Here is a 26,603-nt window from a genome sequence, read left to right on the forward strand (position 1 = left end):
GTGCATACATTCTACGTATGGGTGGTCCCAGGGATCGAACCCACTACCCTGGCGTTACAAGCACCATGTTCTACCAACTGAGCTACAGAAGGACCTCTGTACGTAGGCGTACAGAGGCCCATTTATCAGCAACCATCACTCCTGTGATCCTATGGCACGTTGTGTTGGCTAATCCAAGTTTATAATTTTAAAATGCTAATTGATCATTAGACAACCCTTTTACAATTGTTAGCGCGGCTGAAAACTGTCGTGCTGATTTAAAGAAGCAATTAAACTGATCTTACGAGATCTTCAGTTTCTTGGCAATTTCTCACATGAAATAGGCTTCATTTCTCAGAACAAGAATAGACTGATGAGTTTCAGAAGAAAGTTCTTTGTTTCTGGCCATTTTGAGCCTGTAGTCAAACCCACAAATGCTGATGCTCTAGATACTCAATTCTACCATAATTGCAAAAGGGTTTTCTAATGATTAGCAAAATGTTTTTTAATGATTAGCCTTTTAAAATTATAAACTTGGATTCGCTTGGACTTGGACACAACTTGCCATTTGAACACAGGAGTGATGGTTGCTGATAATGGGCCTCTGAACTAGAGGTTGACCGATTTATGATTTTTCAACGCCGATACCGATTATTGGAGGACCAAAAAAGTCGATTCCGATTAATCAGACGATTACATTTTTTGTTGTTGTAATAATGACAATTACAACAATACTGAATGAACACTTATTTTTAACTTAATATAATACATCAATAAAATCAATTTAGCCTCAAGTAGATAATGAAACATGTTCAATTTGGTTTAAATAATGCAAAAACAAAGTGTTTGGAGAAGAAAGTAAAAGTGCAATATGTGCCATGTAAGAAAGCTAACATTTCAGTTCCTTGCTCAGAACATGAGAACATATGAAAGCTGGTGGTTCCTTTTAACATGAGTCTTCAATATTCCCAGGTAAGAAGTTTTAGGTTGTAGTTATTATAGGAATTATAGGACTATTTCCCTCTATACCATTTGTATTTCATTAACCTTTGACTAATGGATGTTCTTATAGGGACTTTAGTATTGCCAGTGTAACAGTATAGCTTCCGTCCCTCTAGTTAGCGCGCGCTAACTAGCTAGCCATTTCACTTCGGTTACACCAGCCTCATCTCGGGAGTTGATAGCCGCCTTGAAGTCATAAACAGCGCAATGCTTGACACACAAGGAAGGGCTGCTGGCAAAACTCACGGCAGTGCTGTTTGAATGAATGTTTACGCGCCTGCTTCTGCCTACCACCGCTCAGCTACTTGTATGCTCAGTCAGATTATATGCAATGCAGGACATGCTAGATAATATCTAGTAATATCATCAACCATGTGTAGTTTTAACTAGTGATTATGATTGATTGTTTTTTATAAGATAAATGTAATGCTAGCTAGCAACTTACCTTGGCTTACTGCATTTCCGTAACAGGCTCCAAGTCTCCTTGTGGAGTGCAATGAGAGCGAGGCAGGTCGTTAATTGCGTTGGACTAGTTAACTGTAAGGTTGCAAGATTGGATCCCCCGAGCTGACAAGGTGAAATTCTACCCCTGAACAAGGCAGTTATTGAAAATAAGAATGTGTTCTTAACTGACTTACCTAGTTAAATAACTGACTTACCTAGTTAATTGGCTAATCGGTGCCCAAAAATACCGATTTACGATTGTTATGAAAACTTGAAACCGGCCCTAATTAATGCTTTGTAAGTAGGAAAACCTGCAAAATCGGCAGTGTATCAAATACTTGTTCTCCCCACTGTATATAGTATGTATAAGTTGGAAGTGGAAGCCTAAGTGTTCTTTTCCATTAGTTTACTCCAATTAGGGGAGAGGTGGTAGGGTTAGGGGAAAATAATAAAGGAAAATGAATATATATATATATATATATATATATATATATATATATATATATATATATATATATATATATATTGTATTTAAAATGTTATATTTATAGAAAATATATGAAGGGGATTTCAAATGATGCAGACAATTACATTGATAGAACGGTGAAAGGTCTCCTGCTCTTTTTTTCTATCTTAATGTTTGTTTGTGTCAGCTCAGCCTCAGTTTGACACCCTTAGTCATCCCCTTGACTGCCGCTGTCCCTCGCCACCCCTGGTCTCCCCTCTCGTCTTTGCACCGCTATCACGCGCCGAGGGGACATGTTTGACCGTTGCCCAGCACTCGGGACAGAAGTACCATCTTCACTCCTCCAGCACTCAAATCATCAATCACCCTCCTTTCAAATAGATCGCCAGAAAATTGACACTTTACCTTTACCTTACTATTGGATATATATTTAATTGGTTTCTGGGTTTAGTGGAAGAACACTGCTGTTTTTGTTGTTGAAAAGGGATGTGAAGGGATCCAGAGACGAATGATAGAGGAGCGATGTGCCAAGTGCAAGACTGCCCTCTGCTGATGCGAGAGTAAAAGTAGGTCAGCGAGATGGAGGTTGGGAGCGAGCGTGCGAGAGGGAACGGGAGAAAAAGAGAGGGAGAGGATGAGGGGATGTCTTGGCAGCCTGTTTGTTTGTCCAATTCTGCTGCATTTGAAATGGAAAATCCCCCACCTTGTTACAGTGTCAAACATGTGGGAGGAATATCTGGCAATTAATAACTGCTGTATCATGAACTTCAGCAGATGAATGATCGTGTCTGTAAGCGTCGAGAGCAGGTTGTTGAGCTCTGCTAAAAGTGGAGGAGGAAAAGAGATACTGAGTTGAGATGACACTGCGGCAGCAGGCTCAGCTCTGCTCTGATATTCTGATATCAATGACATCTTTCTCTCTGCTCGGGAGCGGAGAAGGCAGTGCTGTAAGGACGGGTCATACAGTATTCTGGGACGAAGAGTCAGTTGAGCCAGCCAGTAGTCATGGAGCAGAGAAGGCAGTGGGACGAAGAGTCAGTTGAGCCAGCCAGTAGTCATGGAGCAGAGAAGGGGTCATTCAGTATTCTGGGACGAAGAGTCAGTTGAGCCAGCCAGTAGTCATGTTTTATGTAGGAGTTGCAGACGTGTAAAACATGTAGTGCCATCAGGTCACAACTATAACTGTTTGATGGAGACTGTATCCGACTCAGGCTTGAGACAGGCAGTGCACCACTTCAACTGGATATTCTAGGCTTAGTAAAAATGTGTCCTGTCCGATTTTACATTTCTAGATGCATTTTAATTTGTCCTTCTGTCAGTACAGTTATGCAGTCAGTTCAGTGTCTGATTTCAGAGTGTCTAAAATGACATCTGATTAGGCGCTGAAACTGCAATCTATTACATTATTTGTCTTTTTGCCATTTTAATTCAATTGCATTTTGATGTGGTAGGTAATTTGATTTGTTTTATACCAACAACCATCTATGTAGCATATGTGACCCCTGACATCTAAGGGTGGTTAACCGTTGTGTCAACCACAGTGACGTTTAAAAGACACCTCAACACTGCCAAGTGTATTAATCCGAGTGATGAGTTGACAAGGCCAGTGTTATGACACTCTGGCAGTGTCAGATGTATAGACAGAGATGCACTGTTAGAATACAACCAGCAGGAGGCAGCAGAGGCATGTGGCACTGGTGTCTCTGCTGCAGAAAGTTTGTCTTTCCATCCTGTTTATTGTTTATTTTATTTCCTCCATACATTAATGAAAGACTGTTAAAAGTAGGAGGATTCATCCTATTTCATCGTATTTCTCTTACTAATCTGACACATTCTCCCAGTTCTCACCCTTCTCTCCTTTCAATTCAATTTCAATTCAAGGGCTTTATTGGCATGGTAAACATGTGTTAACATTGCCAAAGCAAGTGAGGTAGATAATATATAAAGTGAATATATAAAGTGAAATAAACAATAAAAAATGTACAGTAAACATTACACATACAGAAGATTCAAAGCAATAAAGACATTACAAATGTCATATTATATATATATATATACAGTGTTTTAACAATGTACAAAGGGTAAAGGACACAAGATAAAATAAATAAGCATAAATATGGGTTGTATTTACAATGGTGTGTGTTCTTCACTGGTTGCCCTTTTCTCGTGGCAACAGGTCACAAATCTTGCTGCTGTGATGGCACACTGTGGAATTTCACCCAGTAGATATGGGAGTTTTTCAAAATTGGATTTGTTTTCGAATTCTTTGTGGATCTGTGTAATCTGAGGGAAATATGACTCTAATATGGTCAAACATTGGGCAGGAGGTTAGGAAGTGCAGGTCAGTTTCAGCTCACCTAATTTTGTGGGCAGTGGGCACATAGCCCGTCTTCTCTTGAGAGCCATGTCTGCCTATGGCAGCCTTTCTCAATAGCAAGGCTATGCTCACTGAGTCTGTACATAGTCAAAGCTTTCCTTAATTTTGGGTCAGTCACAGTGGTCAGGTATTCTGCCGCTGTGTACTCTCTGTAGGGCCAAATAGCATTCTAGTTTGCTCTGTTTTTTTGTTAATTACTTGACAAATTGGAAAGAATTATCTTTTTGTTTTCTCATGATTTGGTTGGGTCTAATTGTGCTGCTGTCCTGGGGCTCTGTAGGGTGTGTTTGTGTTTATGAACAGAGCCCCAGGACCAGCTTGCTTAGGGGACTCTTCTCCAGGTTCATCTCTCTTTTTTAAATGTTTTTAAATTTATTTCAACTTTATTTAACCAGGTAGGCTAGTTGAGAACACCTTTATTTAACCAGGTAGGCTAGTTGAGAACAAGTTCTCATTTGCAACTGCGAGCTGGCCAAGATAAAGCATAGCAGTGTGAACAGACAACACAGAGTTACACATGGAGTAAACAATTAACAAGTCAATAATACAGTAGAAAAAGGAGAGTCTATATACATTGTGTGCAAAAGGCATGAGGAGGTAGGCAAATAATTACAATTTTGCAGGTTAACACTGGAGTGATACATGATCAGATGGTCATGTACAGGTAGAGATATTGGTGTGCAAAAGAGCAGAAAAGTAAATAAATAAAAACAGTATGGGGATGAGGTAGGTGAAAATGGGTGGGCTATTTACCGATAGACTATGTACAGCGGCAGCGATCGGTTAGCTGCTCAGATAGCAGATGTTTGAAGTTGGTGAGGGAGATAAAAGTCCAACTTCAGCGATTTTTTTGTTGTTGTTGCAATTCGTTCTAGTCACAGGCAGCAGAGAACTGGAACGAAAGGCGGCCAAATGAGGTGTTGGCTTTAGGGATGATCAGTGAGATACACCTGCTGGAGAGCGTGTTACGGGTGGGTGTTGCCATTGTGACCAGTGAACTGAGATAAGGCGGAGCTTTACCAAGCATGGACTTGTAGATGATTGGAGTCAGTGGGTCTGGCGACGAATATGTAGCGAGGGCCAGCCGACTAGAGCATACAGGTCCCAGTGGTGGGTGGTATAAGGTGCTTTAGTGACAAAACGGATGGCACTGTGATAAACTGCATCCAGTTTGCTAAGTAGAGTGTTGGAAGCAATTTTGTAGATGACATCGCCGAAGTCGAGGATCGGTAGGATAGTCAGTTTTACTAGGGTAAGTTTGGCAGCGTGAGTGAAGGAGGCTTTGTTGCAGAATAGAAAGCCGACTCTAGATTTGATTTTCGATTGGAGATGTTTGATATGAGTCTGGAAGGAGAGTTTACAGTCTAGCCAGACACCTAGGTACTTCTAGATGTCCACATATTCAAGGTCGGAACCATCCAGGGTGGTGATGCTAGTCAGGCGTGCGGGTGCAGGCAGCGAACGGTTGAAAAGCATGCATTTGGTTTTACTAGCGTTTAAGAGCAGTTGGAGGCCACGGAAGGAGTGTTGTATGGCATTGAAGCTCGTTTGGAGGTTAGATAGCACAGTGTCCAAGGACGGGCCAGAAGTATATAGAATGGTGTCGTCTGCGTAGAGGTGGATCAGGGAATCGCCCGCAGCAAGAGCAACATCATTGATATATACAGAGAAAAGAGTCGGCCCGAGAATTGAACCCTGTGGCACCCCCATAGAGACTGCCAGAGGACCGGACAGCATGCCCTCCGATTTGACACACTGAACTCTGTCTGCAAAGTAGTTGGTGAACCAGGCAAGGCAGTCATCAGAAAAACCGAGGCTACTCAGTCTGCCGATAAGAATATGGTGATTGACAGAGTCGAAAGCCTTGGCAAGGTCGATGAAGACGGCTGCACAGTACTGTCTTTTATCGATGGCGGTTATGATATTGTTTAGTACCTTGAGCGTGGCTGAGGTGCACCCGTGACCGGCTCGGAAACCAGATTGCACAGCGGAGAAGGTACGGTGGGATTCGAGATGGTCAGTGACCTGTTTGTTGACTTGGCTTTTGAAGACCTTAGATAGGCAGGGCAGGATGGATATAGGTCTGTAACCTTTGGGTCCAGGGTGTCTCCCCCTTTGAAGAGGGTGTGACTGTGGCAGCTTTCCAATCCTTGGGGATCTCAGATGATATGAAAGAGAGGTTGAACAGGCTGGTAATAGGGGTTGCGACAATGGCGGCGGATAGTTTCAGAAATAGAGGGTCCAGATTGTTAAGCCCAGCTGATTTGTACGGGTTTTGCAGCTCTTTCAGAACATCTGCTATCTGGATTTGGGTAAAGGAGAACCTGGAGAGGCTTGGGCGAGTAGCTGCGGGGGGGCGGAGCTGTTGGCCGAGGTTGGAGTAGCCAGGCGGAAGGCATGGCCAGCCGTTGAGAAATGCTTGTTGAAGTTTTCGATAATCGTGGATTTATCGGTGGTGACCGTGTTACCTAGCCTCAGTGCAGTGGGCAGCTGGGAGGAGGTGCTCTTGTTCTCCATGGACTTCAGTGTCCCAGAGCTTTTTGGAGTTGGAGCTACAAGATGCAAATTTCTGCCTGAAGAAGCTGGCCTTAGCTTTCCTGACTGACTGCGTGTAATAGTTCCTGACTTCCCTGAACAGTTGCATATCACGGGGACTATTCGATGCTATTGCAGTCCGCCACAGGATGTTTTTGTGCTGGTCGAGGGCAGTCAGGTCTGGAGTGAACCAAGGGCTATATCTGTTCTTAGTTCTGCATTTTTTGAACGGAGCATGCTTATCTAAAATGGTGAGGAAGTTACTTTTAAAGAATGACCAGGCATCCTCATCTGACGGGATGAGGTCAATGTCCTTCCAGGATACCCGGGCCAGGTCGATTAGAAAGGCCTGCTCACAGAAGTGTTTTAGGGAGCGTTTGACAGTGATGAGGGGTGGTCGTTTGACTGCGGCTCCGTAGCGGATACAGGCAATGAGGCAGTGATCGCTGAGATCCTGGTTGAAGACAGCGGAGGTGTATTTGGAGGGCCAGTTGGTCAGGAAGACATCTATGAGGGTGCCCTTGTTTACAGATTTAGGGTTGTACCTGGTGGGTTCTTTGATGATTTGTGTGAGACCTCCACATCACCCGTGGAACAGAGGAGGAGTAGTATGAGGGTGCGGCTAAAGGCTATCAAAACTGGTCGCCTAGAGCGTTGGGGACAGAGAGTAAAAGGAGCAGATTTCTGGGCATGGTAGAATATATTCAGGGCATAATGCGCAGACAGGGGTATGGTGGGGTGCGGGTACAGCGGAGGTAAGCCCAGGCACTGGGTGATGAAGAGAGAGATCTCTGGACATGCTGGTTGTAATGGGTGAGGTCACCGCATGTGTGGGAGGTGGGACAAAGGAGGTATCAGGGGTATGAAGAGTGGGACTAGGGGCTCCATTGTAAACTAAAACAATGATAACTAACCTGAGAGACAAGGCAAGAAGGGCATTCTATGCCATCAAAAGTAACATAAATGATGTAGGTGATGGCTTTGTTGTGGAAGGTTTGGGAATCGCTTCCTTTTAGGTGGTTATAGAATTTAACGGCTCTTTTCTGGGTTTTGATAATTAGTGGGTATCGGCCTAATTCTGCTCTGCATGCATTATTTGGTGTTCTACGTTGTACACAGAGGATATTTTTGCAGAATTCTGCGTGCAGAGTTTCAATTTGGTGTTTGTCCCATTTTGTGAAGTCTTGGTTGGTGAGCGGACCCCAGACCTCACAACCATAAAGGGCAATGGGCTCTATGACTGATTCAAGTATTTTTAGCTAAATCCTAATTGGTATGTTGAAATTGATGTTCCTTTTGATGGCATAGAATGCCATTCTTGGCTTGTCTCTCAGATCGTTCACAGCTTTGTGGAAGTTACATGTGGCGCTGATGTTTAGGCCAAGGTATGTATAGTTTTTTGTATCCTCTAGGGCAACAGTGTCTAGATGGAAGTTGTATTTGTGGTCGTGGTGACTGGACCTTTTTTGGAACACCATTATTTTGGTCTTACTGAGATTTACTGTCAGGGCCCAGGTCTGACAGAATCTGTGCACAAGATCTAGGTGCTGCTGTTGGCCCTCCTTGGTTGGTGACAGAAGCACCAGATCATCAGCAGACATTTGACTTCGGATTCTAGTAGGGTGAGGCCGGGTGCTGCGGACTTTTCTAGTGCCCGCGCCAATTCGTTGATATATATATGTTGAAGAGGCTGGGGCTTAAGCTACATCCCTGTCTAACCCCACGACCCTTTGTGAATAAATTTGTGTGTTTTTTGCCAATTTTAACCGCACACTTGTTGTTTGTGGACATGGATTTTATAATGTTGTTTGTTTTACCCCCAACACCACTTTCCATCAGTTTGTATAGCAGACCCTCATGCCAAATTGAGTCAAAGGCTTTTTTGAAATCAACAAAGCATGAGAAGACTTTGCCTTTGTTTTGTTTTGTTTGGTTGTCTATAGGGTGTGCAGGGTGAATACATGGTCTGTTGTACGGTAATTTGGTAAAAAGACAATTTGACATTTGCTCAGTACATTGTTTTCATTGAGGAAATGTACGAGTCTGCTGTTAATGATAATGCAGAGGATTTGTCTCCACTTTTGTGGATTGGGGTGATCAGTCCTTGGTTCCAAATATTGGGGAAGATGCCAGAGCTAAGGATGATGTTAAAGAGTTTTAGTATAGCCAATTGGAATTTGTTATCTGTATATTTGATCATTTCATTGAGGATACCATCAACATTGTATTGTTTTAGTGATTCACCATAGTGTAGGCGTAGACTCAGGTTTCCGGGTCTCTATGTTTTTGGTTGAACAGGTTTCTCAATTTCTTTCTTAGATTTTTGCATTCTTCATCAAACCATTTGTAATTATTGTTAATTTTCTTCGGTTTTCTATTTGAGATTTTTAGATTTGATAGGGAAGCTGAGAGGTCAAATATACTGTTAAGATTTTCTACTGCCAAGTTCACACCTTCACTATTACAGTGGAACGTTTTACCCAGGAAATTGTCTAAAAGGGATTGAATTTGTTGTTGCCTAATTGTGTTTTGGTAGGTTTCCAAACTGCATTCCTTCCATCTATAGCATTTCTTAATGTTACTCAGTTCCTTTGGCTTTGATGCCTCATGATTGAGTATTGCTCTGTTTAAGTAGACTGTGATTTTGCTGTGATCTGATAGGGGTGTCAGTGGGCTGACTGTGAACGCTCTGAGAGACTCTGGGTTGAGGTCAGTGATAAAGTAGTCTACAGTACTACTGCCAAGAGATGGGCTATAGGTGTACCTACCATAGGAGTCCCCTCGAAGCCTACCATTGACTATGTACATACCCAGCGTGCGACAGCTGCAGGAGTTGTGACCCGTTTTTGTTGGTTATGTTGTCATAGTTGTGCCTAGGGGGGCATATGTGCTAGGTAATGCTGTCACCTGCAGGCAGGTGTTTGTCCCCCTGTGTGCTGAGGGTGTCAGGTTCTTGTCCGGTTCTGGCATTTATGTCGCCTTTCTCTCTCCTTCCTCTCCTTGCTCATTTCCCTCTTTCTCCCAGGGTGCAAGGGGTTAATGCCACTGGAGAGAAGTGGCTCTTTTCTATACAGATCAGATACACTCAGGCTGTTTGTGTATCTGACCGACAGCGGCCCAGACAGCACTTCTACAGGAAGTACATTAACATTTTCCACAGGTCCTTCAGTGTGTGTGTGTGTGTGTGTGTGTGCGCGCATCTGTCCCCTCAGCCAGGGAGCTCAGTCAGGTGCAGTCATCCTCACTCCTCCTTTAATGCGACTGGTCCCCCTCTTTCTTTCTCTCCTCACAGACTCTCTGCCGTCCATCTCTATTTCCCATCCCTTCGCCCTTCCATCTCTCTGTCCCTCTGTGGATATACCAGATATGTGACCTGCTCCATGGAGATTGCTGTAGATGGCTGAGGAGCTGTGCACCGGCTGGTTTCGCATTGTCGCAGGTATGCGCACCTCTCTCTCTCTCTTTCCTCCCCTTCTCTGTCAACTTCCTCTGTGTGAATGTGTGCTACTACTACTGCACTGCCACGGTGTGCGTTGCGCTGCACCACAGAAGGGGTAGACAATTGGTAGGCGAGGACCGAGCCAAGTGTTTTAAGATAAATAAATACAAATGCTAAATACATGGCTCTGGATGAGGATATCTATTCCACAGGAAACGTTCTGTCCTCCTTTCTGTGGGTTTTGCTCCTTCAGCTCCTCCTACTCTCTTCACCACCTCCTACTGGCTATCTGACGTAGCTGCTTGTAGTTGTGCGGAGTGCTGCAACTGATGGAAGCTACCATTATCTGCCAAATGCAGGGGTCCCAGACTCCAGTCCAGGAGATCAATAGCAACTGATGGAAGCTACCATTATCTGCCAAATGCAGGGGTCCCAGACTCCAGTCCAGGAGATCAATAGCAACTGATGGAAGCTACCATTATCTGCCAAATGCAGGGGTCCCAGACTCCAGTCCAGGAGATCAATAGCATGCAGGGGTCCCAGACTCCAGTCCAGGAGATCAATAGCATGTTTTTAGTTGTTGTTGTTTCCGCCTAACACATGCTTACTGGCCAGGGTGTGCAGGCTTTTGCTCCAGCTAATATCTCCAGCTAATATCTTCATCACAATCTTCAATTTAGATCACAATTGGTTGAATCATGTGTGTTAGAGCTGAGCTGGAACAAAAGCCTGCACACCCTGGCCAGTAAGCATGTCTCAATAAGCATGCTTGCAGTAGGCTGTTGTGACAGTGACCCACCATTACCTCGAGCTTGTACTCCAGTTTTCCAGCCATAGAAATACAGTAACTAAAACGAGCAAAGCCCCTCCGACCACAGCAGTTTAAAATCATAATCACATGTTATTTGCCACATTCTTCGTAAACAACAGGTGTAGACTAACAGTGAAGTGCTTACTTATGGGCCATGCTGACACAGGAAAGGTGCTTCCCAAAACTGTTGCCATAAAGTTAGAAGCACAGAATCGTCTAGAATGTCAATGTATCTTGTAGCGTTAAGATTTCCCTTCACTGGAACTAAGGGGCCCGAACCATGAAAAACAGCCCCAGACCATTATTCCTCCTCCACCGTACTTTACAGTTGGCACTACGCATTTGGGCAGGTAGCGTTCTCCTGGCATCCACCAAATCCATAGTCGTCCGTTGGACTGCCAGATGGTGAAGCATGGCTCATCACTCCAGAGAACGCGTTTACACTGTCCCAGAGTCCAATGGCAGCAAGCTTTACACCACTCCATCGTCCGTCATTGCTCATGGTGATCTTAGGCTTGTGTGCGGCTGCTCGGCCATGGAAACCCATTTCATGAAGCTCCTAACGAACAGTTCTTGTGCTGACGTTGCTTCCAGAGGCAGTTTGGATCTGGGTAGTCAGTGTTTTTTACATGCTTCTGCAGTCGGCGGTCTCGTTCTGTGAGCTTGTGTGGCCTACGACTTCGCGGCTGAGCCATTGTTGCTCCTAGACGTTTCTATTTCACAATAACAGCACTTGCAGCTGACCGGGGCGGCTCTTGCATGGCAGAAATTTGACAAACTGACTTGTTGGGAAAGGTGTCAATATGACAGTGCCATATTGAAAGTCACTGAGCTCTTCAGTATGGGTCATTCTGGTGCCAATATTTGTCTGTAGAGATTGTAGGGCTGTGTCCTTGATTCTATACACCTGTCAGCAACCTGTCAGCAACGGGCGTGGCTGAATAGCCAAATACACTACATGGCCTTCAAATGAGTTGATCTAAGGCACTGCTTCCTGTTCTCTCCTGCCAGCTCCTCTCATCTCTTTTCCTTCATTCCCTCATGCGCTCTTCTTTCGTATCCTGTATTGTTTACCCTCATCATCTCCTCCTCATTTCTCTCCTTTTTTTCCCCCTCATCTCTCCTTCCCTCTCTCAATCGGTGGTCTTGCGTGCCCACCTGAATCCCTGTGTTTCTCTGTCTTGTGGCCTCCTTGCCCCTCTCATGCTGTAGCAGTCTCTGGTGATTTAAGGTGGCAGTTTCCCAGCCCCTTGCTGTACAGCCATGACTGAGTCGGTTTATCCTGCTGGTTGTAAGTGTCTAGTCTTCTCTTAGTTAACACCAGCGTCTCTCCTCTCAATGCCACCATGTTCCAGAATCAAAACCCAGCGTAGTACTTTAGGCTTTATTTAGCAAGTCCCCTCTACCCCTCCCTCCTTCCCTTTTTGTGTCACTGCTCACCGGCTGGTGGCTAAATCTCCTCTGGGGGACAGTGGAGGAGAGTAGCCACCTCGTCTGGCAGAGCCTGAGGAATGGAGGGAGAGGGGGGAGAAGAGATAAAGCTGTGGGCAGGGAGGGGACTTCTCTCAGGAAGCATCTGCTGGGTGTTAAGTATACAGAGAGAGGGAGAGGGAGGGAGCATGCCATGGCTTAATGAGGAGAGAGGGAGGGAGCATGCCATGGCTTAATGAAGGGAGAGAGGGGGATGAGGAGGAGGGGGAGCATGCCATGGCTTAATGAAGGGAGAGAGGGGGAGAGAAGGAGGGAGCATGCCATGGCTTAATGAAGGGAGAGAGGGGGGAGAGAAGGAGGGAGCATGCCATGGCTTAATGAAGGGAGAGAGGGGAGAGAAGGGAGGGAGCATGCCATGGCTTAATGAAGGGAGAGGGGGAGAGAAGGAATGGCTTAATGGGGAGAGGAGGGAGCATGCCATGGCTTAATGAAGGGAGGGAGATGGGGGAGAGGAGGGAGCATGCCATGGCTTAATGAAGGAGGAGCATGAGGGAGGGGGAGAGGGAGGGAGCATGCCATGGCTTAATGAAGAGGAGAAGGAGGAGCATGCCATGGCTTAATGAGGGGAGAGAGAGGAGCATGCCATGGCTTAATGAAGAGGGGGAGAAGGAGGGAGCATGCCATGGCTTAATGAGGAGGGGAGAGAAGGAGGAGCATGCCATGGCTTAATGAGGAGAGAGGGGGAGAGAAGGAGGGAGCATGCCATGGCTTAATGAGGAGAGAGAGGGGGAGAGAAGGGGGGCATGCCATGGCTTAATGGGAGAGAGGGGAGAGAAGGAGGGAGCATGCCATGGCTTAATGCATGCCATGGCTTAATGAAGGGAGAGAGGGGAGAGAAGGAGGGAGCATGCCATGGCTTAATGAAGGGAGAGGGGGAGAGAAGGAGGGAGCATGCCATGGCTTAATGAAGGGAGGGAGAGAGGAGGAGCATGCCATGGCTTAATGAAGGGAGAGAGGGGGAGAGAGGAGGGAGCATGCCATGGCTTAATGAAGGGAGAGAGGGGGAGAGAAGGAGGGAGCATGCCATGGCTTAATGAAGGGAGAGGGGAGAGAAGGAGGGAGCATGCCATGGCTTAATGAAGGGAGAGGGGGAGAGAAGGAGGGAGCATGCCATGGCTTAATGAAGGGAGAGAGGGGGAGAGAAGGAGGGAGCATGCCATGGCTTAATGAAGGGAGAGAGGGGGAGAGAAGGAGGGAGCATGCCATGGCTTAATGAAGGGAGAGAGGGGGAGAGAAGGAGGGAGCATGCCATGGCTTAATGAAGGGAGAGAGGGGGAGAGAAGGAGGGAGCATGCCATGGCTTAATGAAGGAGAGAGAGGGGAGAGAAGGAGGGAGCATGCCATGGCTTAATGAAGGGAGAGAGGGGAGAGAAGGAGGGAGCATGCCATGGCTTAATGAAGGGAGAGAGGGGGAGAGAAGGAGGGAGCATGCCATGGCTTAATGAAGGGAGAGAGGGGAGAGAAGGAGGGAGCATGCCATGGCTTAATGAAGGGAGAGAGGGGAGAGAAGGAGGGAGCATGCCATGGATGAAGGGAGAGAGGGGAGAGAAGGAGGGAGCATGCCATGGCTTAATGAAGGGAGAGGGGGAGAGAAGGAGGGAGCATGCCATGGCTTAATGAAGGAGAGAGGGGAGAGAAGGAGGGAGCATGCCATGGCTTAATGAAGAGAGGGGGGAGAAGGAGGGAGCATGCCATGGCTTAATGAAGGGAGAGAGGGGGAGAGAAGGAGGGAGCATGATGGCTTAATGAAGGGAGAGAGGGGGAGAGAAGGAGGGAGCATGCCATGGCTTAATGAAGGGAGAGGGGGAGAGAAGGAGGGAGCAGGCTTAATGAAGGGAGAGGGGGAGAGAGGAGGGAGGCTTAATGAAGGGAGGGGAGCATGCCATGGCTTAATGAAGGGAGAGAGGGGGAGAGAAGGAGGGAGCATGCCATGGCTTAATGAAGGGAGAGAGGGGGAGAGAAGGAGGGAGCATGCCATGGCTTAATGAAGGGGAGAGAAGGAGGGGGATGGCTTAATGAAGGGAGAGAGGGGGAGGGAGAGCATGCCATGGCTTAATGAAGGGAGAGAGGGGGAGAGAAGGAGGGAGCATGCCATGGCTTAATGAAGGGAGAGAGGGGGAGAGAGGAGGGAGCATGCCATGGGCATGCCATGGGAGAGAGGGGAGAGAAGGAGGGGGAGCATGCCATGGCTTAATGAAGGGAGAGAGGGGAGAGAAGGAGGGAGCAGATGGCTTAATGAAGGGAGAGAGGGGAGAGAAGGAGGGAGCATGCCATGGCTTAATGAAGGGAGAGAGGGGGAGAGAAGGAGGAGCATGCCATGGCTTAATGAAGGGAGAGAGGGGGAGAGAGGAGGGAGCATGCCATGGCTTAATGAGGGGAGAGAGGGGAGAGAAGGAGGGAGCATGCCATGGCTTAATGAAGGGAGAGAGGGGGAGAGAAGGAGGGAGCATGCCATGGCTTAATGAAGGGAGAGAGGGGGAGAGAAGGAGGGAGCATGCCATGGCTTAATGAGGGGAGAGAGGGGAGAGAGGAGGGAGCATGCCATGGCTTAATGAGGGGAGATGATGGCTTAATGAAGGGAGAGGGGGAGAGAAGGGAGGGAGCATGCCATGGCTTAATGAAGGGAGAGAGGGGGGAGGAGCATGCCATGGCTTAATGAGGGGGGAGGAGGGAGCATGAGGGGGAGAGAAGGAGGGAGCATGCCATGGCTTAATGAGGGGGAGAGAGGGGCCATGGCTTAATGAAGGAGAGAGGGGAGAGAAGGAGGGAGCATGCCATGGCTTAATGAAGGGAGGGGGAGAGAAGGAGGGAGGGGCTTAATGAAGGGAGAGGGGGAGAGAAGGAGGGAGCATGCCATGGCTTAATGAGGGGAGAGGGGATGGAGAGAGGGAGGGAGCATGCCATGGCTTAATGGGGAGAGAGGAGGGAGCATGCCATGGCTTAATGAAGGGAGAGGAGAGGGGGAGGAGGGAGCATGCCATGGCTTAATGAGGGGAGAGGGAGAGGGAGGGAGCATGCCATGGCTTAATGCCATGGCTTAATGAGGGAGAGAGGGGGGAGGAGGGAGGGAGCATGCCATGGCTTAATGGGAGAGAGGGGGAGGGAGGGAGCATGCCATGGCTTAATGAGGGGAGGAGGGGGGAGCATGCCATGGCGAGGGGGAGGAGAGGAGGGAGCATGCCATGGCTTAATGAGGGGGAGAGGGAGGGGGGAGAGAAGGAGGGAGCATGCCATGGCTTAATGAGGGAGAGGGGGAGAGGGAGGGAGCATGCCATGGCTTAATGAAGGGAGAGGGAGGGGAGAGAAGGAGGGAGCATGCCATGGCTTAATGAGGGAGAGAGGGGGGGAGAGGGAGGGAGCATGCCATGGCTTAATGAAGGAGAGAGGGGAGGGAGGAGGGAGCATGCCATGGCTTAATGAGGGGAGAGAGGGGAGAGAAGGAGGGAGCATGCCATGGCTTAATGAAGGGAGAGAGGGGGAGAGGAGGGGGAGCTTAATGAAGGAGAGAGGGGGAGGGAGCATGCCATGGCTTAATGAGGAGAGAGGGGGAGAAGGAGGGAGCATGCCATGGCTTAATGAAGGGGAGAGAGGGGAGAGAAGGAGGGAGCATGCCATGGCTTAATGAGGGAGAGAGAGGGGGGAGAGAGGAGGGAGAGAGGGAGGGAGCATGCCATGGCTTAATGAGGGAGAGAGGGGGTGAGGGGAGAGAGGGGCGAGGAGGAGCATGCCATGGAGAGGGAGGGAGCATGCCATGGCTTAATGAGCATGGGGAGGGAGGGAGCATGCCATGGCTTAATGAGGGGAGAGGGAGGGGGGGAGGAGGGAGCATGCCATGGCTTAATGAGGGGAGAGAGGGGGCGAGAGGGAGGGAGCATGCCATGGCTTAATGAGGGGGGAGAGGGAGGGAGCATGCCATGGCTTAATGAGGGGAGAGAGGGAGGGGAGAGAAGGAGGGAGCATGCCATGGCTTAATGAGGGAGAGAGAGGGGGGAAGGAGGAGCATGCCATGGCTTAATGAAGGAGGAGGGAGCATGCCATGGCTTAATGAGGGGAGAGGGGGAGAGGGAGAAGCATGCCATGGCTTAATGAGAGAGGGAGGGAGCATGCCATGGCTTAATGAGGGGAGAGAGGGGAGAGAGGAGGGAGGGATGGGAGGGGAGGAGAGGGGGAGAGGGAGGGAGCATGCCATGGCTTAATGAGGGGGAGGGGGAGAGGGAGGGAGCATGCCATGGCTTAATGAGGAGGAGAGGGAGCATGCCATGGCTTAATGAGGGGAGAGAGGGGGAGAGAGAGGGAGGGAGGGGAGAGAGGGGGGACGGAGGGAGCATGCCATGGCTTAATGAGGGGAGAGAGGGGGCGAGAGGGAGGGAGCATGCCATGGCTTAATGAGGGGAGAGAGGGGAGAGGGAGGGAGCATGCCATGGCTTAATGAGGGGAGGGGAGGGAGCATGCCATGGCTTAATGAGGGGAGAGAGGGCGGAGAGGGAGGGAGCATGCCCTTAATGAGGGGGATTGAGGGGAACATGCCATGGCTTAATGAGGGGAGAGGGAGGGAGCATGCCATGGCTTAATGAGGGGAGAGAGGGGGAGAGGGAGGGAGCATGCCATGGCTTAATGAGGGAAGAGAGGGGAGGGAGCATGCCATGGCTTAATGAGGGGAGAGAGGGGCGAGAGGGAGGGAGCATGCCATGGCTTAATGAGGGGAGAGAGGGGGCGAGAGAGAGAGGGAGGGGGGAGCGGGAGGAGAGGGAGGGAGCATGCCATGGCTTAATGAGGGGAGGGAGGGGTGAGAGGGAGGGAGGGGTGAGAGGGAGGGAGCATGCCATGGCTAATAATGAGGGGAGAGAGGGGGAGGAGGGGGGAGCATGCCATGGCTTAATGGGGAGAGAGCATGCCATGGGGGAGAGGGAGGGAGCATGCCATGGCTTAATGAGGGGGAGAGAGGGGGGGAGGGAGGGAGCATGCCATGGCTTAATGAGGAGGGGCGAGAGGGAGGGAGATGCCATGGCTTAATGAGGGGGAGAGAGGGGGAGAGGGAGGGAGCATGCCATGGCTTAATGAGGGGGAGCATACCATGGCTTAATGAGGGGGAGAGGGGCGAGAGGGAGGGAGCATGCCATGGCTTAATGAGGGGAGAGGGCGGAGAGGGAGGGAGCATGCCATGGCTTAATGAGGGGGAGAGGGGAGGGAGCATGCCATGGCTTAATGAGGGAGGGAGGATGGCTTAATGAGGGGGAGAGGGGGAGAGGGAGGGAGCATGGCTTAATGAGGAAGAGAGGGGGAGGGATGGCTTAATGAGGGGGGAGAGGGAGGGAGCATGCCATGGCTTAATGAGGGGAGGGAGAGGGAGGGAGGGAGCGGGAGGAGAGGGAGGGAGCATGCCATGGCTTAATGAGGGGGGGGGTGAGAGGGGGGAGCATGTCATGGCTTAATGAGGGAGAGGGGGCGGGAGAGGGGGGAGCATGCCATGGCTTAATGAGGGGAGAGAGGGGGGAGCATGCCATGGCTTAATGAGGGGAGAGAGGGGGGAGCAAGCAATGAAGAGCGAGGGAGAAAAAAAGAGGAGAGAAGAAGCAGGAGAGGGAGAACATTTCACATGGGCTTGAGCATGACCTGGATAATGCATTGTGCACGAAGAGACACAGGACTGGCTCAATTTAAAGTGTGACAGGCGGACTCATAAACAGGCAGGACAGCATGTGTCTCATCTGTCTCCCTGTGTAAGAAGCCTAGCTTACATCTTTCTTTAAATCTGAATTGTGTATAGATATGGTATATTCTGCATCTGCAAGTGATTTAGTCATTTGTTGAGTAATATAATTTTCTATTACAAGAGTAGCTCTGTCATTATTATTGTGGCTGCTGTTGTTGTTATGGAGGCTTGAGCAGTGCTTGGCTAATTGTCAGGCTGTCCAGCAGCTCATGTCTCTCTCTATTCAGTCTCTGCTCCGTAGCCAGAAACATAAACATCCTCTATCTCCCTCTTCTCTATTTCACCCCAATCTCTCTCTTTCTCCCCCAGTTCTCTTGTTCTCTCTTTCACTCTTTGTCTTTACTCCGTTAGTGGTCATCCCTTAGCCTCTGGCTCCTTCCCCCTCACATTTAAAAGTAATCACCAGCCTCCATGCACACACACACATCCACACCTCCCTCCCTCGTTCTCTCCCCTCCCTCCCATCTCTCCCTCATCCCCTCTCACTGGCAGCAGGCTTGAGAGTAGCAGTACACACACACACACCTCCCTCCCTCCTCTCCTCAATCTGGGTCCATCCAGGCAGAGAGTAGCAGTACACACACACACACACCTCCCTCCCTCCTCTCCTCAATCTGGGTCCATCCAGGCTGAGGGTAGCAGTAGCAGCATAAACGATAGAAGACCGTAGCTCCTCCCTCGGTTGGGCTGGGTCTAGAGAGGCAGTCGGTCTCCCTGACGTCACAATGATTGATCGTTATCCCCAATGGCATTGGCAGCGGAGAGGGAGAGGGAGGGGCATAGAGAGAGAGAGGAGAGGGAGGGGCATAGAGAGAGAGAGAGGGAGGGGCATAGAGAGAGAGAGAGGGAGGGGCATAGAGAGAGAGAGAGGGAGGGGCATAGAGAGAGAGAGAGAGGAGGGGCATAGAGAGAGAGAGAGAGAGGGAGGGGCATAGAGAGAGAGAGAGAGAGAGAGAGGGATGGTGGGAGGTGGAGAGAGAGAGAGAGCAGTCATACTGAGCCAGCAGGCAGAGCAAAAACAGTGATATAGAAAAGGGAGGGAGTAGCAGGCAGACTTAGAGAAGGCAGAGCTCTCTGAAAATAGACTTTTAAACCTTCAGAGAATGGAGTATACCCGTTAGGAGGGCATATACATTTATTCTGTAACCAGGATCAGGGTGTGTGTTCGTGAGTGTGTCCTCAAAATGGGCTGTCGGTTCACTTTAACCTGCTCGTTATTCTGTCGACGAGCAAATAATTAATCTCATTCATCACTCTGCAGAGTCTACAGACACACAAGGTAGGCAGGGGAGGGGTGTGTGTGCGTTATTTATGTTCGTGTGTGCGCGCGTGCGTGTTCTCTGTGTTTGAGTTTGCCTGTGTGTGTGGGTAGGTGTGTGCGAATGTGTGTGCGTATAGATGCGTGGTGTGATGGAGGGAGGCTACTAGTTTGTCGTTCTCTAGGGCCAGGCTATCAGGGGATGCAAGCCGAATGCATGTGACTCTGCAGAGAACCTCAAGGATTGGCTGAGAGCAGCTGTGACCTCAGCAAGCCCTCCCTCTTTCTCTCTCGCTCTGCCTCCCTCCCTCTCTACCCCCTCTCTTTCTCTTTTTTTCCCCCAATATTTTTTTTTCTCCTCTTCTCAGCATCCTTGGCTGATTGTGTAAGTTAGAGGCGCCGTAGCAGTGGAAGCGGCATCCATGGCCTAAGCCACAGCCTCTCTCGGGCTTCTGATCGGCACTGAGCCCAGCCAGCTCCCCTCTCTGCCCGGTCGCGGTGCATGGACCCTGGGCCAGTAGACAGACGACGTGTGGCAGTGTTGGAGGCTGTGTGTTAGCTGTAAGGCTAGGTTAGCCCTGTGTTAGGTTCTGTTCTCTATTCTATCCGTGTCATCTGGTAACCAGGGGCTTCTCTCCCCTTCCTGATTTCTTTCCAGGCTCCTTGGAGATAGAGGAATGCAAATCTGCAATCATGATGGAAGGTAAGTCACACTTGAATTTATTATCTATTTATTTGTGTGTGTATGTGTGTGTGTGTGTGTGTGTGTTTGGCAGCTTCAAATGTCATAAGCTGTGCTCCTATTTTGAGTGCATGCATTCCAGTGATCTTACATGTCATTTGGTGGGAAGGGCACAGCCACTGTAGAGAACGTCTCTCTCTACCAATCGAATGGCTAATTGAACACTGTGTGTTTTTCTCTCTCTCTCACCGTCTTCCCTTCCTGTAAAGGATTATTGGGATTTATTGTGCAGAAGCTTATGTGCCCAGCTGGCTTGTATAAATTCTCTTTGTATGGAGCGGCACACACACACACACAGGGTACCAACGGTGTGTTCTGCTGTAGCCTCTTATCTGCGCGGCCAATAGCCTGCTTGCGTTGCGAGGCCATTTTCCAACAGGAGGAAGCTGCGTTTGCACCCTATGGATAGATTGATCGGTCACGGTCAACGCTGTTCGGGGAACACACAGGGCATTCTGGGTCATGTTTGGCCCTTTATGTGTTGATGACGTCATCTGTCTGCAAGGATGGAGAGAGCGAGGCTCCTTTTATTTCTGCCTTCTGTAAACGACATGATTCATTTCATACATTTCATCTGCCTGCTCCATTTTGAATCTCATCTCCATAATCCACGACATACAGAAAAGAAATACAGATCTACAATCTATTCGTGCTGTGATTTATCTTCCAAAAGCATCACTGTTGTGGCAATATTACTATTAAACTGAACACAAAATATAAACACAACGTGCAAGAATTTCAACGATTTTACTGAGTTGCTGTTCATATAAGGAAATCAGTCAATTGAAATAAATGAGGCTCTAATCTATGGATTTCACATGACTGGGCAGGGGCGTAGCCATGGGTGGGACTGGGAGGGCATAGGCCCACCCAGTTGGGAGCCAGGCCCAGCCACTGGGGAGCAAGGCCCAGCCAATCAGAGTGAGTTTTTCCACACAAAAATGCTTTATTACAGACAGAAATACTATTCAGTTTCATCAGCTGTCCGGGTAGCTGGTCTCAGACAATCCCACAGGTGAAGAAGCCGGATGTGGAGGTCCTGGGCTGACGTGGTTACACGTGGTCTGGGGTTGTGAGGCCAGTTGGACGTACTGCCAAATTCTCTAAAACGACGTTGGTAGAGAAATTAACATCAAATTATCTGGCAACAGAAAATTTGATACATCTGTGGCGTTGTGTTGTGTGACAGAACTGAACATTTTAGGGTGGCATTTCTAATGTCCCTAACACAAAGTGAACCTGTGTAATGATCATGCTGTTTAATCAGCTTCTTGATATGCCACACCTATCAGGTGGATGGATTATCTTGGCAAAGGAGAAATTCTCACTGACAGGGATGTAAACACATGTGTGCACAAAATTTGAGAGAAATAATATTTTTGTGTGTATGGAACATTTCTGGGATCTTTTATTTTAGCTCATGAAACATGGGACCAACACTTTACATGTTGCATTTATATTTTTGTTCAGTATATTTAAGCATACTAGTTTTAGGTTCATTGTATGTTTATAGTATGTCAGACTACCAGGACGTTAAGTGCAACTTGTTGTTGCGTTAGCAATGGCGTCATTCAAGCCTAGTTAGCACAGTGTTGGTAATATGAACAGCAAGGCTGCCTGTTCTCCATCTCGCCATCAGATCTGTGTGTTCTAGCAAGACATGTTGCCTTAATAATGAAAATGTTTTTAAAAAATCAAGTTGCAACTGAATCCAATTAATGCTGTTCCACTTTTCATTCTAAGCCTCCCCATCAGCACCTTGGCGTTCCCCCTTCCTATATTACAGTAGAAACGTGTCGTTAACCATCGGCTGGCTCTCCCTGTCTGTGTGTCTAGACGAGAGTGATCCAGCCTGTCTTTCGGTCAACCCCAGTCCCTGACGGGCCCGTCGGTGGTCACAGGTTCTGGCTTTAGACGAGAGTGATCCAGCCTGTCTTTCGGTCAACCCCAGTCCCTGGCGGGCCCGTCGGTGGTCACAGGTTCTGGCTTTAGACGAGAGTGATCCAGCCTGTCTTTCGGTCAACCCCAGTCCCTGACGGGCCCGTCGGTGGTCACAGGTTCTGGCTTTAGACGAGAGTGATCCAGCCTGTCTTTCGGTCAACCCCAGTCCCTGGCGGGCCCGTCGGTGGTCACAGGTTCTGGCTTTAGACGAGAGTGATCCAGCCTGTCTTTCGGTCAACCCCAGTCCCTGGCGGGCCCGTCGGTGGTCACAGGTTCTTGGCTTGTAGAAATACAATTACTTGAACGGTTATCCCCATTCAAGTCATGGTTCTGTGGCCTAAGGAACTGTTCCCGTTCTAGTCATTTCTATGGCTTCTGCTCCAGAGCCCAGACACATTAGAGGACATTTGAGTGCAGTGACAGAATTGTTTCATAAGGCAGGATTGAGTCTCGTGAAAAACCCATCCAGCAAGGCAAGCAGAAAACCCCCATGATTTTCATACATGGATAGATCCCCTGATTATCTGATAGTGACACAACACAATCAATGATCAATTTGGCCTGGCATTCTTCCTGGGTTCTGACGTTGTTTTCAATGTAATGATTTAAACCAAGCCTATAGATACCTATTGACAGACCGACAGTTTTGTGAGAGAAATCCTGCACATCGTGTGCTCTGTCTTAATCAGTGTATCACAATGGTGTTACTCTCGGTCCCGGATCGTGACCTCTGTACAGGTCACATGATGTGGTGCTTTCTGAATGACGCGGTTCCGGTTCACCCCAGTCAAAGCTCTTCACTTCCCCAGTCCATTGGCAGTGACCGATGAGATTCTTGAATCAATACAAAAAGCTATAGGTTATAAGACCCTACATAAGGCCTTACAGCCCCCAGTGACTTTGTGATCCCTCCCTCCCTTCCTCTTCTCTCCTGCGTGCATGCCATCCAGATGAAGGAGGCTTGCTGTCAAAACATTGGCTATTATTAAATGTATTGCATTGGAGTGCATGCCATGCCATCTATCTGTCTGTCTATTTGGCAGAGCGGGGATTATGCTTTGCTAGCTAGCTAGAGATCTTGTCTGGCAGAGGCTTCCCTGCACGTGTCACGGGCGAGGTGTTGGGTAGTGTTAGGTTGGGGATGGAGAATGCATGGGGAAGAAAACGACAGTCACGGTGTGCTGTGTGTCTTTAAATAGCCCTCCATTAGCATGGCTAGCGCTGTCTTAGTGTGGCTGTGTGACATTGGATTACTAACTGTCAGGTGTAAAGCGGGCGTTAATCCCTGTTAGCAGTGCTGTTTAAAGTCCCACTGCCAGGAGGACCGAGAATGGTAATGGTACCGGAAACCATAGAGAGTTGTATCTCTACAGAGTAAACACCCGGCTTAGCTGTCAAGGATAGATGCGAAGCTATTGTCCTAATCTGGAATACGAAGTGATCCCGGACCTCTCCTCGAATACCCTCCGACCCCAGCCAGTTTCACATGTAATCTGTTCCAGTACTAGCAGCACACCTGATACTAACCCCAGAGCTTAGTGATCAGTTGAACATGTTGAATCATGTGTGCTAGTACCGGAATAGATCAAATAAGTGAAACTGATTGGAGGTACTCAAGGACAGGTGTGAGAAGCATTGGAATGTGTGGATGTACTGTAGGTTCCTGGTATCGTTGTGGAGAAACCAGGCTTATATATTCATCATTGGGTGCTTATTGTGGTATGATTGAGTCATGTTAAGGTTGATGGGCAGGGACTAAACAGATCTTGAGACGTCCTAAGGACATGGAATAAGACCCCAGAGGGAGGCCCATTCTTGGGCGCGTTAGCCCTGGGTAACCGCCTCATGCTATGTAGCATTGGCTCTAAGGTTTTAATACAGTTGACGCTGTGACGGCAACGGGGAGGCCCGGGTGGTTCCAAATGGTATCCAGCTAGAGCTATCACCACGGTTGGCAGCAGGACAAGACGAGGGGCCTAGGAGGGCCAATTTAAATATGAGTTTTTAAAATAGTTGTGTTCTTGCTCTTTATTTCCTGTGACTAGTTTTAGGTCTGTGCTAGGTCCCACCCTAGCATTACACTACGTGACCTCGCCCATGAGGGTGTTACCATGGTTCGCTGGGTTCTCCCTCCCTAGCCGGTTGGTGCCAACCTCAGCCTACAACACCAAGCCTGCACACTAGATAACATATTATCACACAACAATTGTAGTCCTTTAATCTTCCCTTGATGTTTTAAAATATTTTGTATTAGCATAGTGTTGTGAGAGATGTGCTACACCCCTGTGTTACTGGTCTGTTGAGCTGCAGAGGCAGAGCTAGACAGGAAGCAGTAGTGCATAATGTTTGGGGCTTCTTGCAGCTCAGAAGGAAATGCCTTCATTGTGAAAGGAGGGGGGGCCAGTGACATCTGGAGGTATTCTCAACAGGTGACCCGTTTGTGTGTGGCGCCACTGAGGTGTGAAATTGTGTGTGTCAAAATGTAGAAACAGGCCACAGAAGAGGAAACGCTCAGTTTAGGGAAGAATAGTGTCTTTGTTGCTGTGAGGGACAACAGAGCCCCAGAGGACTCAAAATGAACTTCTCCCACAACAAGGCAAAGCAGTAGGGACATGAACTAGGCACAGGAAGGGGACTGTCATCTGGATTAATTGCCCTTCATTTATTTTGTGTTTTTATGCCCTCACATCTTTGGCCCCTGCTAGTATACCTCTCATTCATACACACATTAACATCCACCTCATCGCTCTCCCTAAGACACACACACATGCATGAAATATGACTTGTTATTCTGTATAATTGTTTGTCTGTTTGCCTACCAGACTCTCTATTTCTGTATTTTTAGCTATTTCTCTGTTTCCCTTTTTATTGTACTGTATCACCCGCCTCTGTGTCTCTGTCCGTCTGTCTCTCTTTCCCTGTGTCTCTGTCCACCTGTTTCTCTCACTGCACCAAATACCCTAGTTTCAGACTTCTAATTATCCTTACACCTTACAAGAGTCTAACCACTTCCATGCCAGTGTTGTGACTTTACTTTCATTAATCTGATGACTGTTATTTATCTAATCAACTAACTATGTTTAAGTGTTAACCCGATTTTAAATTAATCATGTAGCAATTAACTCATTAGGATTTAGGGGACTTCGAGAGCACTTATTAATCAGAACCTCGTATCATATCATCATTCTGAACTGTCGTAACCCTGCGTCTGCAAAAACCTGAGCCTTACTTATGATTCAGTACTACACAAATTGTTTTAATTACATTGCCGTTCAAAAGATTGGGGTCACTTAGAAATGTCCTTGTCTTTGAAAGAAAAGTACATTTTTTTTGTCCATTACAATGACATCAAATTGATCAGAAATACAGTGTAGACATTGTTAATGTTGTGAATGACTATTGTAGCTGGAAACAAAAGCTGGATTTGTTATGGAATATCTACATAGGTGTACAGAGGCCCATTTGAGCAGCCTTCACTCCTGTGTTCCAATGACACATTGTGTTAGATAATCCAAGTTTATCATTTTAAAAGGCCAATCAATCCTTAGAAAACCCTTTTGCAATTATGTTAGCACAGCTGAAAACTGTTTGTCCTGATTAAAGAAGCAATAAAACTGGCCTTTAGACTAGTTGAGTATCTAGAGCATCAGCATTTGTGGGTTCGATTACAGGCTCAAAATGGCCAGAAACAAATAACTTTTTTCTGAAACCTGTCAGTCTATTCTTGTTCTGAGAAATGAAGGCTATTACATGTTAGAAATTGCCAAGAAACTGAAGCTCTCACACAATGCTGTATACCACTCCCTTCACAGAACATCACAAACTGGCTCTAACCAGAATAGAAAGAGGAGTGGGAGGCCCCGGTGCACAACTGAGCAAGAGGACAAGTACATTAGAGTGTCTAGTTTGAGAAACCGATGCCTCACAAATCCTCAACTGGCAGCTTCATTAAATAGTACCCGCAAAAACGCCATTCTCAATGTCAACAGTGAAGAGGCGACTCCGGGATGCTGGCCTTTAAGGCAGAGTTGCGAAGAAAAAGCCACATCTCAGACTGGCCAATAAAAAGAAAAGGAAAGATTAAGATGGGCAAAAGAACACAGACATTGGACAGAGGAACTCTGCAGCCACTTCACTGTTGACGTTGAGACTGGTGTTTTGTGGGTACTATTTACTGAAGCTGCCAGTTGAGGATTTGTGAGACGTCTGTGACACGTTCTCTGACCTCACTCGTGGGGGAAGTGCACAGTTATAGAAATAATTTCCCCTTAGAGTTTCTAAAAATCCCCTCCCTCTCTTAACAAAAACACTGTCATCATTTTTCATATGTCATGCACAACGTGGAGGATGGAAACTTCGTACATGTAGTGGGTATACTTTTCAAGTCACAGTATTTCCTTTATAA

At 47.9% G+C, this 26,603-nt stretch overlaps 1 protein-coding gene across 1 annotated transcript in view; it reads left to right on the forward strand.

Annotated features, from left to right (window-relative positions):
• The window catches only part of LOC124038037 (SH3-containing GRB2-like protein 3-interacting protein 1), a 125,022-nt gene that overhangs the window by 17,320 nt on the left and 81,099 nt on the right, over positions 1-26,603 (forward strand). The window contains 2 exon segments of the mRNA XM_046353414.1: positions 10,096-10,242; positions 20,174-20,218. Coding sequence (XP_046209370.1) covers positions 10,200-10,242; positions 20,174-20,218 — 88 coding nt within the window. The 5' untranslated portion in view covers positions 10,096-10,199.

This window comes from Oncorhynchus gorbuscha, linkage group LG06 (assembly GCF_021184085.1).
Source record: "Oncorhynchus gorbuscha isolate QuinsamMale2020 ecotype Even-year linkage group LG06, OgorEven_v1.0, whole genome shotgun sequence".
NCBI classification, from domain to species: domain Eukaryota; kingdom Metazoa; phylum Chordata; class Actinopteri; order Salmoniformes; family Salmonidae; genus Oncorhynchus; species Oncorhynchus gorbuscha.